At 38.0% G+C, this 17,219-nt stretch overlaps 3 protein-coding genes and 1 non-coding gene across 4 annotated transcripts; 3 read left to right on the top strand and 1 right to left on the bottom strand.

Moving 5' to 3' along the window:
* Positions 1-858: 858 nt before the first annotated feature.
* Positions 859-2,081, top strand: LOC101292623 (peptidyl-prolyl cis-trans isomerase D-like). Its single transcript, XM_004305931.1, has 5 exons — positions 859-891; positions 971-1,036; positions 1,108-1,162; positions 1,626-1,806; positions 1,904-2,081. Exons 1-5 carry the CDS (start codon positions 859-861, stop codon positions 2,079-2,081), a joined length of 513 nt encoding a protein of 170 aa, XP_004305979.1.
* A 2,072-nt stretch (positions 2,082-4,153) lies between these two features.
* LOC101301991 lies at positions 4,154-6,932 on the top strand. The gene is made up of 5 exons (XR_185036.1): positions 4,154-4,423; positions 4,592-4,746; positions 5,210-5,279; positions 5,359-5,611; positions 5,784-6,932. It is a non-coding gene; the product is annotated as an uncharacterized LOC101301991 (transcript).
* Positions 6,933-8,979: 2,047 nt separating this feature from the next.
* On the bottom strand, positions 8,980-9,756 carry LOC101292333. The gene has a single exon (XM_004305930.1). It carries the CDS (start codon positions 9,754-9,756, stop codon positions 8,980-8,982), a length of 777 nt encoding a protein of 258 aa, XP_004305978.1.
* Positions 9,757-12,665: 2,909 nt separating this feature from the next.
* LOC101301121 lies at positions 12,666-16,990 on the top strand. The gene is made up of 5 exons (XM_004304039.1): positions 12,666-12,842; positions 13,052-13,170; positions 13,845-15,106; positions 15,207-15,290; positions 16,805-16,990. Exons 3-4 carry the CDS (start codon positions 13,977-13,979, stop codon positions 15,259-15,261), a joined length of 1,185 nt encoding a protein of 394 aa, XP_004304087.1. The 5' UTR covers positions 12,666-12,842; positions 13,052-13,170; positions 13,845-13,976; the 3' UTR covers positions 15,262-15,290; positions 16,805-16,990.
* Positions 16,991-17,219: the final 229 nt, after the last annotated feature.

Genomic DNA, 17,219 nt, shown 5'->3' with positions numbered 1-17,219 from the left:
GAGAGAGAGAGAGGAACAAATCTGTGGTGATAGGTGATAGGTGATAGAAGAAGATAAAGGACGAGGTGTGTGCCTTTTAATTTAGAGTTGGGCATTTTAGTCATTTCATATCTACAATTCGGGTCAGGTCTGCTATTATTAGTGTTGGGTTTGGGTTCATGTCCTAATTTGTATAAAAAAATATTGAATGTTAGTTTTTTGTGTTTTTAAATTTAGCCAGTTCCTCTTTTCAAAAAAAATAATTAATCAGCTCCTTATATGTAATTTTCTCTTTTGATCAAATTAGGTTTGTTTGTAACAGTTCATGTTTGCCCCTTATTTTGGGCCCCATGATGTTGCCATGTCACACCAATAACTGAGATGTTACAAAAATCTGATGTAAGTACGTCAATGATGGCAAATATAAAGTTTGGGTACTACAATAGTATGAATGAGAGTTGAGGTATCACATTGGTAGGTGCACCAGAGTTGAGAGACCGTTGGTGAAAAAAAACTCTTTGTTAGAAAGTAAGTGAGATATTCTAATAGTTTTGTATATTAACTTTCCCGAATTATGGAATCTTTTTTACTGCTAAAGCAAAATTTTCCTTATGATGTCAAGTAAGTGGGAAGTAGGAATAAGTTCGTCGTTGCTATATATATTAGCACAACGTCGTGAATCAAAGATCAAAAGTTAATTGTGTCTTGTGTGTTAAGGTGTACGACATTACTATTGTCTAACATTCTTGTAGTGCAAAATACAAGAATACAGTTGTGATAAAGTGAATTGTGAGATAAGGTAGACTAGCCATATTGGATTTACATAATTCTGGGCACTTTGCAATAAACTCGTGACTTGGGGTCAGTGTGTTGGTCACCATGGCCAAGAAGAAGAATAAAGGCACCAACGAGGTAAAAAAATTCTGTTATTTTCGGGAGCTATATTACCTAAGTATGTTTCTTAACCAACATTGCGTTACATTCGTTTTAGGAGAAACCTCTGGTCTACTTGGAGATAGAAATTGATAGCGTGAAGAAAGGACAAATTGAAATCAAGGTAATGAAAAATCTGAAAAGAATTTGTTTTTTTGAGGCAACGTACAAGTTTAACCTTTTCACATTGTGCAGCTGTTTGATGACCAGGTTCCAAGTACGGCCAAAAATTTTAGAAATCTTTGTAAAGGTAATTTTGATTATATATGTGAAAATATCCCTTCTTGCGAATGAGATTTAATGATTATATATATATATATATATATATATATATATATATATATATATAAAATATTTTATATTTAGGTTACCAGAGACCCGGAAGTTCCGGAGAATCGCCGCAACTCCTCCAATATAAAGGATCCAAATTTCATCTCATAAACAAAGGACTTCAAGCCCAAGTATGTCCTCTTCTTTGCCACGATTTTTTATTTTATTTTATTTTGATTACATGCATGATATTTAACTCTTTACTCTTTTCTCTGTCGACTCTACTCTACACAGGGTGGTGACTTTACAACCGGCGATGGTATGATTCTTAACTTGTATATAACTTGATTTTTCTTTTTAAAAGTATGAACTCATTCCTGCACTTTAATTTTTTTGAGGAAGAACTCGTTCATTCCTGCACTTGTAACGATGAACTTTTGCAGGAACCGGTGGACAGTTTGCTGTAAAATCTAGTGACAATAAATGTTTTCCGGTTACTGATCCTGTTGAGAACATAGGGAAGCATGACGAACCCTATTTACTATCGATGGCAAACCATGAAGGCATATTGACAATTGGATCACAGTTTTTCATCACTTTCTCATGTTTGCCTCAGCTCGACGGGTAATGTTTACAGTTTTTCATCACCCCTATACCAAAAACGGGTCACATATATAGAAATACAGACTTATTGGTTCACCGTACGTGTTTATACTTTCAGGAAACATGTTGTTTTCGGCAAGGTTGTGAACGGGATGGACATACTTCATGAGATGGAGAGCGTCCCAACTTATCTCGGAAGACCAATGGTGCCGGTAGTTATTGTAGGTTGTGGTGAGATCGATAAGGAGTTAATTAAGGACAAAAACCTCCCAGCTGTGACAGACGCAGGGAAATGAAAATGCAGTAAAGTAATATACGGCAGAAACATCTACCATATAAGGACCATCTCTGTTTTTTTTTTTCGATAAGCTAAAGGACCATCTTTGTTTCTTTTTAAGCCATATATATATGTTCGTAATACTAATGTACACTGTGATTTAATAAATTATGTTGTTTGGGCTCTTCCTTTTGGGTTTAACCCTTTGGGGGAACCATTAATGAAGCATTTCATTAATTCCAAAAAAAATAATAATAAATAAAATAATAAATTTTTTTTGAGAGGGGGTTTGGAACCCGCGGGAGGCTCAGCCCCACGACCGACTTCATTTATTATATTAATGGTAAAGTTTTGTATCGGGGTGACATGACACCTATATCTCGAGCTATACATAAACAATAACTTCTAAAACTTGACTTACCTCCGTGAAATTCTTCTCTCCTCACTCTTGAGAGCAACAATAAGGATGGCAGAGCCTCTTTCAATGTCAATTTACCTACTAGCTTAAATCTTATAGGACTCACTAAAGTGAAATTCTGATAGGACTCACTTAAATCTGATAGGACTCACTCAAGTGAAATTCTGATATGACTCACTTAAATCTGATAAGACTCACTAAAGTGAAATTCTTCTCTCCTCACTCTTGAGAGCAGCAATAAGGATGGCAGAGTCACTTTCCATGTCAATTTACCTACTAGCTTAAATCTGATAGGACACACTAAAGTGAGTCTTGTAGATCTCGTCGTTCCCATACTGGAAATGTATCATGCGTTCCAAACGGATGTTTTGACTAAAATTTGCTCCAATCCGATTCACAATCCAGAATATGTCTTTTTGCTTGGAAATCCCGATATATCCAAAAGTAATTTATGGTTAATTCCATCATTAAGAAGCTTACTTGAATACAAATTTCTAATATTCAAATCATTCTTCTTAATGTGATGATGTTTCTTTCGTTTCGAGATTCTTTATTGAATTTGGCTAAAATCTTGTACTGCATCACTATCTCTACACACCTCCAAGTGTGCATGTGGAAAACGCCTTGCCAATGCATCAATACCCATGCCAGAATCATTCCTCACTAGTACTCCATTGCGTCACCACAACCAGTCTCCTTAGAAAAGCACTATCCACATTAATTTTAGAAAGATTTAGTTATTATGAATTTTATTTGAAGAATTTTATGTGTTAAGTATTTAGAGTGGCTCCATTGATCTTCTCTTAATTTCACTACCAGTATGTGCAATACAATGCATTGATCTCTGATCAAGGTGTTGGAGGTGTGAAGTATATGCAACATCAAAACCAAAATAATTTGAGAATAGTGCAGAAAATTATAGTATACAAATGCATACCATACAAACTAAATATGTGGCTATCATTGCTTGAAAATATAACAATGACAATTATCCCCTCAAAATGCCTTTTGTATGCCTTTAAATAGAAGTAAGTGAACCACTTTTTGAGTTTGTATACAGTACACATCTGTATAGTAGACAAACTCGAATATTGCTCCCATTTTCTTTTTGGAGCTCCCCAAACATCTAGGGTTTAGTGCATCGAGGTGGCAACGTCGTCCTTATGTCCTTGTGGACGACTTTCGGTGTTCAGGGTATGGTGGTCCCTCGATGAAGAGCGGTATCGGGGTTCGAAGCACTAGAGGTGCTGGTTTGCGGTTTCGGGAATCGAATTGATGCAGAAGGAGCATAATCGGGTTCCAGCGGCGCAACTTGGTTGTAACACTCGGAAAATTTTACGAGCTTAGTTTGAGGTCGTTTGGTAAATAGTTTATCGATCTCAACGATTTTAAAAATGTGCTCAAAGAAATCTGTGAAAAAAAAATTACAAGGTCAAGTCCTTGAGTTAAGACTTGGATAATAAAGTACACGATACGACGAGTTCGTATTCGTAAGAATCTTCGGTAGATTTTTGAGATACCTAATATAGTTTTTATGAATTTTAGAAGTTATGTTGTTTTGAAAAGTATATATATTAATATTTAAGAAATGCAATATGGACCGTCGATCTCAATCACCGTTTGATCTTGGCTGTTGTTTTCAACTTTAGATGAAAAGGAAGAAGGCACGAGAAGGCACGAGAGAGAGAGAGAGAGAGAACGAAGCTCTCGGACCCAAAGCAGGTCGCCAACCGACCCGATGGTTGTTTCTCTGTCGTCCGGCCACCGATCGACGACGTAGCGGCACCAATAGCTTCCTCTCATCATCGCCGACACGAAGGTGGTGGTAGCTCATTCAATCGACGGCTGAGAGAGGAGATTCAACTAGCGGTAGTTTTACTTTCTTGACGGGTTTTCTGTGATTTCCGGCAACTCCGGCGGCTATTCGAGCTGCATGTGATTTGGTAAGCTACTCTCCATCTCGATTCAATTTGAAGACTTGTGTTTTCTGGATTCTTGAACTTGAACCACCGTGTTCATCTCAACAGTGGTTGTTATGGTTTCTTTGGGTCATCTCAATCCTCAGTTGAAAGTTTGAGTTTGATTAGGCCTTGTTTCGATTAAATTGACAGAAAGCTGGAGGTGGGCGAGGACCTTGCAGTTGACTCTTTGTAGAAAAATGGTCTGAGCACTGGGCTTGATTGCCTTGGAGTATACTTCGATTTGAAAATAGTCTTTGGCCAAGTGATGACGGTGTTGGCATCAACATGCTTAATTAAGATGAAAGGTGAGCTTGAAAGTTAATGGTTGTGTTGCTTGGGAAATTGCTCAGATTTCAAATATAATTATATGTTGGTTTGATGTGGTGTGGAGATTTAATACTAAATGACTAAGTAGTGAATGCTATAGCTCATATAGTCACCAAAAACAGCGTTGGTACTTTTGTAAGTATTGTGTAAACAGTTATGGATAAAAAGTTTTACTGAGGAAAGGAAAGGAAAACTGAATATTGGGTGCTCTGAGTAAGTTATGGGAGCAAGCCTTGAAAGAGACCTTATGTCTATTAATAGGGAATTAGTGTCGAGTTGGTCATGAATGGTCAGAATATAGTGAGCTGTAACTTTCAGAATATAGTGGGTTGAATGTTGGTCAACTCTCAGTTTGGAAGTTGGTCGGATATTTCCTTAGTCTTCGTAACTTTATACAATATGTGTTCAATGAGTTATTGACAATTATATGTCGGACATTAGGGACTCCAGTTACCCGAGGGGCAGAAGGCTCGTGGTTTTGGGAGTTCGCGAGGAAAGCCACGGATTCCAGGTAGGGGACCCGGAACTCCCTTGATTAGTAATATTTGTTTTATAAACTATTAATGCATATTTGATATTACATGATCTAGTTATCCGATAAAAATGTAACCGATGTTATGAGATAGTGATGGCTTGAGAGTGAGAGGAGCATAGCGACTACCTTGGGTTCAATCCCCTAAACCTCCGGAGGGGCCTCTATGGACGGAAGAGTGTCTTACGTTCCTTGTGGAGTGGCACTGCTTCTAGGCGATAAGGCATTTGTGGACACTCGCTACACTTACCTGTTGTACACGCATATAGTGAGGAAAGTTGATAGTGGGTCTAAAAAGGACCGGCCATCAGGTACAGTTTATGGCGCCTCATTTATTTGATCATAGAAATGTTTTCGAAAGTTTGTCGTTCATTAAATATTTGGATTCAATCTTGTTTTTATACTGGGCCCTATGAAACTATTTCTTTATCTGTTTTCAAGAGTTCCTCGAGCAGCGAGGATGAAAGCTCATCCCTACAACAGTTTGTGGATGCAGGTACTGTGCACTGGGACGGATAGTGACGAGGAGTTGGATGTGCATATTTATGATTGGTAACTTGGTTTCTATGGCCTTTATTTTTATATTTGAGTTTCATGTACCAAATTCTATTTTGTTGGTTTTGTTCTGTTCTGTTCTGCTTCGTAATTTTATTCCTTAAGTTTATTAATTATGTCATTCCGTAAATCAAGTTTTAGGAGAAGGGAAAAGCCCAATCCTGTTATGAGTTTGTTTTATGATACTCTAATTGATAATTTGTATTCCTTTGAGTTCATGATTTCATAATCATTCCTTGTATCAGTATTTTGGTGAATTAAAGTACTTTGAGAAAAATTAAGTTTTACACCTCAAAATGTTTTGACGCTTTTGTTGTGTTTTTCTTAAATGTTTTCTTACATTAATTGCTTTGCGTTTTTTCTTTTGACACGCGGCATTGTGACGTGCCTAAACTGAGGAGGTGCAGTTTAGGGCGTTATATTGGTGTCTTTTGGCGATGTGATCTTATGGGTCACTGGCGTCGTTTTGAAGACCAGGACTTGTTCGTTGGTCGTGAAATCATGTGTTTTTGAATTCCGGAATGATTTGTCATCGTTTGCTTCATATCATGTCTTGACATCTGGATCTGCTATTACATGCTTTGGGGAATATACTATATGATTCGTACCGAGTGTTCAGGTTGCAACTTGGAGACAACCGTTTCCTTGGGCACTATATCGAGATTTTGTGCTTGGGTTGTTAGGGAGGCAGTACCTGATGGTGGAAGGCCATGTACGACCGCCGGAAAGGTGGTGATTGACATTACGGCCGGCTTGGATGGGTGTGATGGGTTTGGGCTTTTGGGCAACGGGTTGTTTGGGTCCCTAGCTTATGCAAATTTGTATGAAGTCTAGTGTGTTGGTCAATTTCCTTGCCTTTAGGGTAAGCGTGATTTGAACATCCTTATAATCTTAATTTGAAGCTGTTAACTGATTTGATGTGTGGACCGGTACACAATTTAAATCTTAATTAAGCTTCTCAAAGCAGATGTGGAGAAAAAGAGGCGTGTTGTAAGTTCCCTGTGTTTCCTTTTTGGTTGTCCATATTTTTGTACCGTATTTTTTTTGGAGTTCGAGTAATAATGGTTTTTTGAGCTTATATTGTAGTTTTTGCTCTTCCTTGACCAAACATTTATTATTGGTCGAAGTATGTTGTTAAGCCAATGTGGATCATTTGTAAAAAGTTGAGGTCACGGGTTTAAATCTCACAGATGTTTGTAAAAGTGAGTTAATTAATAAAAAGATTTTTTTTTTTAAATAGGGATCATTCGTTTTATTATTTTTAACATGCACTTATATGAAAACACTAGGGAAAGTGGGGCTGTAGAATGGCTAGCTGGGAACCACCCAATCTAGAGTTTGAAACCCCATAAGCCCTTGGTGCGTGGCTAGTCGGTGGTGAAGTCATGTGCCTGTTCGTGTTCCTGTCCCGGCGATGCAGTGAAATAGCCCAGCAATCGCTGGGATATCTACTTAGGTTCGAACCACGATTCTGTCAAAACTAGTCACGGGAGAGGCTACAATGCCTTTATTGTCGAGGCCGCAGCGGATTAGTCCTTGAGCATAGAATGCCTTTAGAATACTGTGATTTGATTAAAAAAATAAAAAAACTGACAGCTTGGTTTTAAAAAAAACGTAAAAAAGGAGGTGAATTTCATATTAATGATGATTCGTTTAGGGTTATAGATGTGAATTATCTGCAATGTCAACCTGAGCAGGCCGTAGCCATTGAGGCCACTCTCGAACAGAAGATGCCGCAGATGGAATACTGCAACCGATTCCATACCAGCCATTGTTACACTGACAAAATCCACCACGGCAATGTCCATGGCCGGAGCACTGACTAATGCAAGTACCTAGCACAGGTACTTCACAGAACTGACCCGAGAGAATCATATTTGCAATCACATTCCTGTTTATATTGCACCTTCAGAGCATATGCTGCTGTAGGATCGACATTGCACCATCCAGGTTCGCTACTATTTGTTGAAAGAAGATTATCAAGTTCATCTTTTGCCCAGTCAGTCAGCATAGGTGTGCCAGGTTCAGAGGGTAGCTTCACTTGAACGCCAAATGCCTCTGCTAAATGTCGATCTGGGTATTTAGTGCCTTCCCCACAGAAGCACATTGCTCTTTTTGTGTCACAATGAGCCGATCAAATTGAGGAAACCCATCTCCCATATGGTTAATCTGGTGATCCAGGGTAGTTGAATTTTTTAGCTGCAGTGACTCAGAGCATCCTTCCCCACTATATCCATGAAAGCACCAACATTGTCCCAATTCACGATTACAAACACCTCGACCACTGCAATCAATTTTGCAGCCACTCCCACATATTAACTCCACAATGTGAGTTCATCAGTAAATGAGCCACAACCAGCACGCCACCGGCTGGATCTTTGTGAATTCAGCATGACAGAGATATGGAGATAAAATCTAGCATGATTTGATTACGATATATTGAAAGGACCTAGTTTTCAAAGGAACTTAGGGGGGTGTATTCAATTAAGAGTCTATTGGATTTTTTTTAGATTTTAAAAGTCTTTGCATGGGTATTCAATCAAGATTTCAGAAACTCTTTTAAAATCTTGTGGTATTCAATTCAGGGAAGCTCTTCTAATAAGGACTTTTCAACTACTTAAGTTCAGGACTACTTGAGGACTTTTCGACTTATCTCACTTTTCGGTTTATTTCATTTTTCGATCTTATATCCACATCTTGACTGTTCAGTTTATAGGTATTTATGAGTACATCATTTATGCAAATTTTTAAAAGTCGTTAAGACATTCATAAGTGTGATTTATCAATTATGAACTTGAACGGTTCATGTTTGACAGATTTGGTTTGTCCATTAATTTGATCTAGTTTGTTACCTTACCGATCACCGATTTGGCTGAAAATTTGTAGGGCTGATCTACACATATAGACTTAAAAACTGAACGGATGAGATGCCAAGATGTGATAAAAAAAAAAATAGGTCTTTTAAACCATAAACCGAAAAGTCATCAACTAGTCCTTAATTTAAGGGTCCTCACTACAAGGACTCCTTCAATTCAGACTTTAAAATATCCATAGAAATCTGATTTTTTTTTTTTGGATGCTAAAAGACTTAAATTACAAAGAGAAACCTCTAGAGCAACCAGCTTCAAAGAAGTCGAAATTTAAAGCAGTAGCAACCGGCTGAGAAAAATTTAAATCCCAAAACATGACTATGGTTGGCGACAACATTTGCAATGAAGTTTGCTTCCTGGAACGTATGAGAAAAAGAGATATGCTCAAATCTCGTAGCAATATGTATGATGTCCTTCACGATCGAGCTTAGCTTCGAAGGAATACTGGTAGTGCTTTTGATGCAGTTGATGACAAGTTGTGAGTCTCCTTCAGCAATTACTCTCGAGATGTTGCGATTTCGAGCAGAGAGAAGACCATCTCTAAGAGCAACAACCTCAGCTATAGGGACATCAGTTTTCCCTATCCTTCTGGTATAGGCAATAAGAGGACAGCCAGAATCATCTCGTAAAACAAAGCCTGAAGCAAAATTGGAGTTGTGTTGAAAGACATACCCATCGAAGTTCAATTTGACATAGCCGGATGAAGGAAGAGACCACTTGATGTTGTTTGAGTGAGCTGCCACACAAGAAGAAGTGTTGGTTTGAGAGTTCAATCTTCTTGTGAAAGCAGCTGCACCTGCTACCACTGCATGGGGAGAGAAAATTTCATTCCTGAAAATGACATTCTTTCTTTTTTGCCAAATCTGCCAACACAGAAGAATAATTTTTGAGAGCTTGTCAGCATCATAGGGCCTGTTAATGAAAATATCATTTAAAGTTTCAACCATATCATTGGCATTTGAAAGATCATTACAATGAGCAAGATTCCAAACCGCAAGACTAGAAGGGCAATGGCAGAATGAATGGTCCATGGTCTCTTCCTCAACATTGCAAATAGGGCAAATATTATGGTTTAGAAACCCAAACCTGTGAAGTCAATCTCTAGTCTTTAGCCTTCCACGCAACAGAAGCCAGCCAAAGATTTTAACTTTGGGGGGCACATTAAGCTTCCACAGCTTTTTGATAAAAGGAGATTGTTCATGAGGTTGAACCTTTGCATTTTGATCCAAGTAGCAGACTTAATTGTAAAACTTCCATTTGGGGAAGGACCCCAAACAAAAGAATCATTATGAGGAGTATTCGGAATGGGAATTCCACAAATTTGATCCACAATATCTGCATCAAACAAGATTTGAAGCTTCTGCTTGTTCCAATTATTTCCAATAATGTAATCTGCAACAGTGTCATTCAAGTTAATGGTATCATGCTGAGAGACATCAATTAAATTACAAAGGGGAAAAGGAAAAGCCCAATTAAAAAGCTTAAACAAGATAGAGTTGCAGTCACCAACAATCCATCTCATTCCTTCTTGAATGAGGTTCCTAGAGTCAAGAATGCCTTTCCACGCTAAGGAGGAAGAGGCCTTCTTTCTAGCTTGGAAAAAAGAGGAATTCCTAAGGTACTTCCTAGAGACAATCTGAACCCACCAATAGTCATTCTGAAGGTCTTAACCCAAGGCCTCCCTTGTCCTTGGGTGTACAAGCTTGATCCCAAGCCACAGCACAAGCTTTGCTTTGAGAGCCCTAGAAGAATTTCTGGATTTTTTGTCAATAGCCTTTGTAATTTTTGCAGGGCATTTAAAACACGACATAACATGATTTAGCATACCTGAAATATTAGCCTTGATTAAGGTGAGTCTTCCTACTTTAGAAAGGGATCCTTTTTTTCCAACCTGCCAGCTTGTTATTAATTCTTGATAATAAACCATTAACATTAGTTGGGTCTTTCCAGAAAATGATATTATGAATGCCTAAATACTTACCTACAGTAGCCTTATGTTGAATATGCATGATGTTAACAATTTCATTCCTAGTCTGACTAGGAACAACAGGAGCAAAATACAGAGAAGACTTGTGAAAATTAATTTTTGGACCAAAAGCTGTAGAAAAGTTGTTGAGAACCTTAATAACATTTCTGGCAGCTTTTGTCGAAACTTTGCAAAATATGAGGCAATCATCAGCAAACATTAAATTTGTGACTCTAAAACCCCTGGGGGAGGAGAGAATACCCACATGAGAACTTGACTTCTCAACAAGCTTATTTAGGTATTTAGATGCCTAATAAGAGGTTCCATGCAAAGAATAAACACGTAAGGAGAAAGAGGGTCTCCCTGTCTTACAACCCTTGTTGGGAGAAAGAAGCCTTCAGGTTTTCCATTAACAACAATTGAGAAAGAAACAAAAGTAATGTATTCCATAATCTAGTTGACCCAATTGTCAGAGCTTTAATATATATACTTCCAATTTAAAAAATCATAAGCTTTTTCTAAGTCAAGCTTAACTGCCATTGCACCATTTTTACCTTTTTTCCTTTGGAAATCAAAAAAAAGTTCATGAGCAATCAGGATGTTATCATGGATAGATCTACCAGGAGCAAAAGCTCCTTGGTTCTTAGAAATACAGTTATCAAGAATTGGCCGAAGCCTTTTCACATTGATCTTAGAAATGATTTATAAGAGACATTGCACGAACTTATAGGCCTAAAGTGAGAAACCTCTTCAGGGTTGTCAATTTTCAGAATCAAAGAAATATTAGTGTGATTTATAGCAGAAAGAGAAGTACCATCTTGGAAGAATTGTTTAACCATAGGATTAACTGCATGCTTGACCTCCTCCCAATAAATGTGGAAGAAAGTAGCGTGAAGTCCGTCGGGCCTGGGGCTTTTAGGGGGGCAATTGCCTTCACAGCTTCAAAGATTTTTCAGTTTCAGTAACCTGTTGCATCAGAATAGTGTTTAATGACCACTGGATTGATAAAATTATGAAAATTATCAAGTAAACTCCTGCTAGGATTAGTATCTGAAGTAAAATGCTTTTTAAAATCCATAACAAACTGCCTATTGATGTCAACAGAGTTAGTGAGCCAGCATCCATTATCATCCTTGATTCTATGAATAAAGTTTTTTTTCTGATATTTGCTTTCATTTGAAAAAATTTGGTGTTCCTGTCACCAAGAGCCAGCCAATTTGTCTTTGCCTTTTGAGCCCAGAATAATTCCTCCATTTTGTATAATTCCTCTAACTCAGAGAGAAGCAAAACATTCCTTACCTGCAAAACAATAGGGTCAGGATCAGTCATTAATTGAGCTTGTATAGTAGAGATTTGTTCTTGCAGCATATCTATTTTCCTAAAAAGGTTGCCAAAAACCTCTTTATTCCAACTTTTTGCCAGAGTTGCAAATTTCCCACAAAGAGTTGTAAAATTTCTTTGTGGGTTTGTATCATGCATTGGTTGCCAAATATTTCTCACGAGAGACTTAAAAGAGCTGTGTGTCATCCAAATGTCCTCAAATTTAAACGGGCTAGCCCTTTTTGGAGATTTATGATTCAGAGAAACACAAACAGGTCCATGATCAGATCCCACAATTGGGAGGTTTTCCACTTCAGCTTCTGGAAACTGGATAACCCAATTGGGATTAGCACAAGCTCTATCAAGCTTTTCATAGACAACTGTATGATCCTTGTGATTATTTGTCCAAGTAAAAGGCACACCTGAAGTAGGCAGAGAACATAAATTATTTTTATTGAGGAAATTACCGAAGTTGACCATGTAGTTTGTGATGCATAAAACACCACCAAGTTTTTCATTCAAATTTTCCACAATATTAAAATCCCCCATAAGAAGCCAAGCCTCATCATTTAGCGATTTAAAAGCCGAAATTTCATTCCACAAAGAGAGTTGTAAAGCCTCATCAATATTCAAAACTCCACTGATTTTAAAGGATTTCAGTAGATGCATGAAATACCAAACTCAATCTGAACGATTTCTTTTTCGTCTCTCTCTCTCTGTCTGAAGATGGAAAGAGCTCAAGCAAGTGGAGACGACAAACAGATGATACCAACTGAAACCAGGTACCAAATCTAGAGAATGACGATCAATCAACCTTGTCCAACTGCGTAGGTCAGATTTTGACGTCTTTCGTTTCTCTCTCAATCTGATCCACTTTCATCTTCATTTTTCTCAAGTTCCCAATTGGTTGAAAGTGGGAATTAGTCATTTGGGTCATTCTATCTGCCTGACGTGATCATATACCTCTTTGGGTTCTTCATTGGCATGGTGCATTTTGTACCCTAATTTCTTCGATTGAACTTGTTTGCTTCGATTTGCAGGTCACGGCTTCAATACTACAATTGCTCAGGAAAACCTCAAACTCACGGCAGTCCGAAAAGAAGCAATCGGGCCTCCGCTAGCGACTCCAACGATATATGAAATGAATGTCTACAATTCGGTATGTTATCCATGAAATCATCTTTCCTTTTTATCTGAGTGCTACTGAATTGAGAGGCAACAACACATGTTGAATTCTAATTGAATGGAGTAGATGGCATAGGATTAGATTCTTGTTGGTCCGTTTGATTTTGTCTATTAGTTTGATTAGATTCTTGCTAAGTGGAGTAGATGGCTTAGGATTTGATTCAATTTGATGTTCCAGCTTTATCTGTAATGGCGGAAGCTTACAATTTCAATTGAATAAGCTTACCAACTCATGTGTAGATGGCTGAATTGAACTGCTTTGCTCAGTTGAACTCCTTTTCCTATCTAAATGAATTTCATATTAATGACGATTCATTTAGGGTTATGATTAGGAATCTTTGTGAATTCGAAGATATGGAGATAAAATCTAGCACCATCTGATTACGATATACAGAAGGGATCACTTAGTTTTCAAAGGAACTTAATTGTAGGGGGAAAAAATTAAGGAAATAAATAGAAAACAAAAGGCAGAAGAAGGAAGGGTTTTTTTTGGGAAGAAACGAAAAAAGAAGAAGGAAGGTTTTAAAACATATTCCTAAACAGTACACATTAAGGAAATAACTTGCCAAAAATAATTGATATTCTACGTTGTTTATCAATCTTTTTTATTTATTCGTTTCCTTTTTCTTCTTTCCCTATGAAAACTAGGTCATCTATGTAAGTATGTATATATAGGCATCAAGACCAAAGCGATGGGAGCAGTACTTCTCTCTCGCAGACGGTCAAAAAAGAAAAACGAGAAAAATTGATCGAAACTAGGGTTTGATCGAAAGGAAGAGGATGGGAATCGAAAGGAAAACAAGAACGATGGAGATGATGGGAACAAGAGAGAAGAAGAAGGTTGAGTGGGACAGACCGATCTACCTACAGGTCAGGGCCGAAGACAAGTCGTGCTTATGGTTCGTAATTGAGGACGGACGGCGGCCAAGGGAACAAGGATCTGAAGAGAATGACGACGACGATGATAAGGTAATCTTCCATGGACTAGATCTTCCCCAGCTTGATTACCTTCCCCTTCCTAACAGCCTTGTGGTGTTGAACTCCCGATTATACATGATTGGTGGACGTAAATATACTGGTAGACGTGGTTCAGTGCAATACTCTTTTGGGTATGATCACGTGGACTTATCGGAACAAGCAAGCAAGCAACAATGGCGTTTCGAAAAAGATGAATGGACTTTATATTCGACCGGCTCGGTGGCCTGCTCCGATGACGGTCTCGTCTATACCTTGGCACCTCGACGCTGCTACCGTTTCCGTTTCGATCCTCGCAGCGGCGGTGACGTCCGTTCAGAGTTCCCTTCCGAATTCCCAATCGAATTAGGAGTTGCACCGCATCTTGTCAGTATTTCTAACAAGTATATTTACGCCTATAGCAAAGGCGCCAGATCTAATACCTTGGTTCGGTTTGATTTGGAGAAAAAGGAGTGGGAGTGCCTCTATAGGAATTTCTGGGGTCGCTTGGCTCCCGGAGTGGTGCTCTACGGTGACTCCTACTTAGTATGCTTTGGGACCAAGAAACCAACATGCAGTTCCTTGTTCTCCCAGCAGCCTGGTTTGTACATGTTTGATATTCGCCAGAGTCAGTGGCTCGATCAACCTGTCAAGGGCCTTGATGATGCTCTTCCGGTTATCCCAGAAGGGTTTGAGGAGGACCGCGTTTACAACTACTTTTTACCGCTCTTGTTCCAAATTGGAACCCAAAGGTTTGCTTTGGTTTGGGGCGATTATTTGGAAAATGTCGGTTGCGAGATTCATTGCCACAAATTCACATTCGACTACACTCCCAGCGGCGGCAGCGATGGCACTACCGAAAAGAATCATCCACCAACCTCATTTGTTGCTCGGAGGCTCTCAAATGGAGTCCTTATTCAGCAAGACGGCACATTACTTGGTTGCACTGTAGGAATGTAAGCACCTTAACATCATGTTTTTGTATTATCTGTCATTCTTGTCAAATCGTCAATCTAGCTCATGATAAGTTACTATTTGCTTTTTGTTTATTGATAGTGAATCTTCTGCACAAGAGAAAGGAAAAATACATGGATCATCTACACTTGTGTAGCTAGTTGGTCTAGTGAGCTTACAAATCAGGTCTTCATAGCTAGCTGTTATCCTCGTTGTTTTTGTTGGTAATGTACTGATGTTATCTTTGGATTTATTTTTGACATATTTTTTAGATGTTGAGCTGCATCATTTGAAGCATACTGCTGCTACTTTTTTGTGTTTAGTTAGTGGCTTGATTTTACATGTCTGAATATTGCACTCCAAGTTTAATTTTATTTGCTCTTGAGATTGATTAAAGATTAATGGACCTACAAAAAGAAAGAAGACTAAATAACGAATATGTTTCTAGTGCAAGCAACATAGTTTTTGAGTCTGTATATGTTCTCAGATGATACAACATATCTCCTACGCTGTTGGCAATTCCTGTTTAGATGGAGAATAGGTCTGTGTTAGATGAGCAGTCACTAATTAATGGGGCACATATCCATTAAACAGTAGCTGATAAAAAAAAATTGACATGAAAAATTGCAGAGTTGAAGAAGCTGCCACTTTAGTTGTTAGAAAAGTTCTGTTTTCCCATCTTCCAATTACTTTATTACTAGCTATTAATCCATAGTGTGCTCTAGAAACTCCATAGGCAAAGACCTCTGCAGCCTCAAGAAATCTAGAATGCAAGTATTCTTCCTCAAAAACCTTTTTTCCGCCTCCAAAATGCTTAGACTGATGAACTGAGGTTACGGGTAGTGAAACAATGTTTACCTTGAAAGCAGAAAAGTAGACTATAGTAACTTACTGCACAGTTATTAAGACTCCGCAGCAAACATATTGTCATGAACTTACTAATATAGGGATATTATTATTATGTAGAGTTGTACGAAGAAAAAAAAAGAGTTAATATTTATTTACCTGTGCAAGACTTATGCTACTATGTTTGATTTAGTCGTTTTAAAAGTTGGAAGCGTCCAACATCATGCATGATTCACATATGACTGGGAAGGTAAAATGTGTATGAATGCCATAACTGTTGTCAGCTATTTCGTGCGTGGGGTTGCTTGCCTAGGTTGTAAATTATTAGCTGATCGATGCATAATTGGATTACTAGTGAAGAAGAAGAAAAGGCAAAGCCTAGAGGGAAATTCTGTCAAGTAGCTGGAAAGGATGATTGCAATCATAGGAAAGAACTTGTGGGTGAGGACGAGAGTGAGAGAAAAATGTGCTAAGAGGGATATTCTGTGTTGCTTGGTATTCTATGAGTGGGAGTGTACAAGGAATTCAAGTCTCTTTCTCGTATTGAAGGAAAATATTTTTAGTGGATGTAGTCCTAAAAGATTCATCTAGTAGTAAGTTATTATTTTGTGCTGATTTATTTAATTTAATTTCTTTTATTGTGGTTGTTTCTGGGTGCTTCTTGAATTGCAGTTCGTACTGGGGTTGGAAGCCCATCAGTGTGAATAACATATACAGTTGCTGTTCTTGTGATTTTCTGGAATTCGTTTATTCTCTGGAATTCGTTTATTTACTACTTGCGTTCATGATTCATATCTGGTGCATATATTCTCTTTTGAAAAACTAATTAAAAAGATTTGTCTCTCCCATTGCAGTTCAGCTCGAAGTCAGAAGTTGCGGTGTTAATCTGAAGAATGTCTAATTGTTTAGTATCTACAAGAACGTTTTGGCTACTCTACTTGTTCCTTTAATTGGAATATGTTTGTTACCTTATGGTTTGAATTTGGGATGTGAGATTTTACTTGTTCCTCCAACTGTCCAAATGAAATCTGTGCTTTATGAATGTGTGATGCGAGATTCTATTGTTGATTCATATTTTTCTAGAATATGAAGGTAACTTATCGATCTAGTAAATAATGACTTCTTTCTATTGTTGATTCTAGTCTTTCTAGATTATGTGAGGTAAATCAGTAAGTTGATGTAAGATATATCAAACCAAGATTCCAAGAACTAGGTGTTGCCGATTTGCCGCTACTGAAGAGGAAAGGCATCGAGTATCTAGAACTGGTT

Source organism: Fragaria vesca, linkage group LG6 (assembly GCF_000184155.1).
Source record: "Fragaria vesca subsp. vesca linkage group LG6, FraVesHawaii_1.0, whole genome shotgun sequence".
Classification (NCBI taxonomy): Eukaryota; Viridiplantae; Streptophyta; class Magnoliopsida; order Rosales; family Rosaceae; genus Fragaria; species Fragaria vesca.
This window is presented reverse-complemented; position numbering and strand designations above follow the sequence as displayed.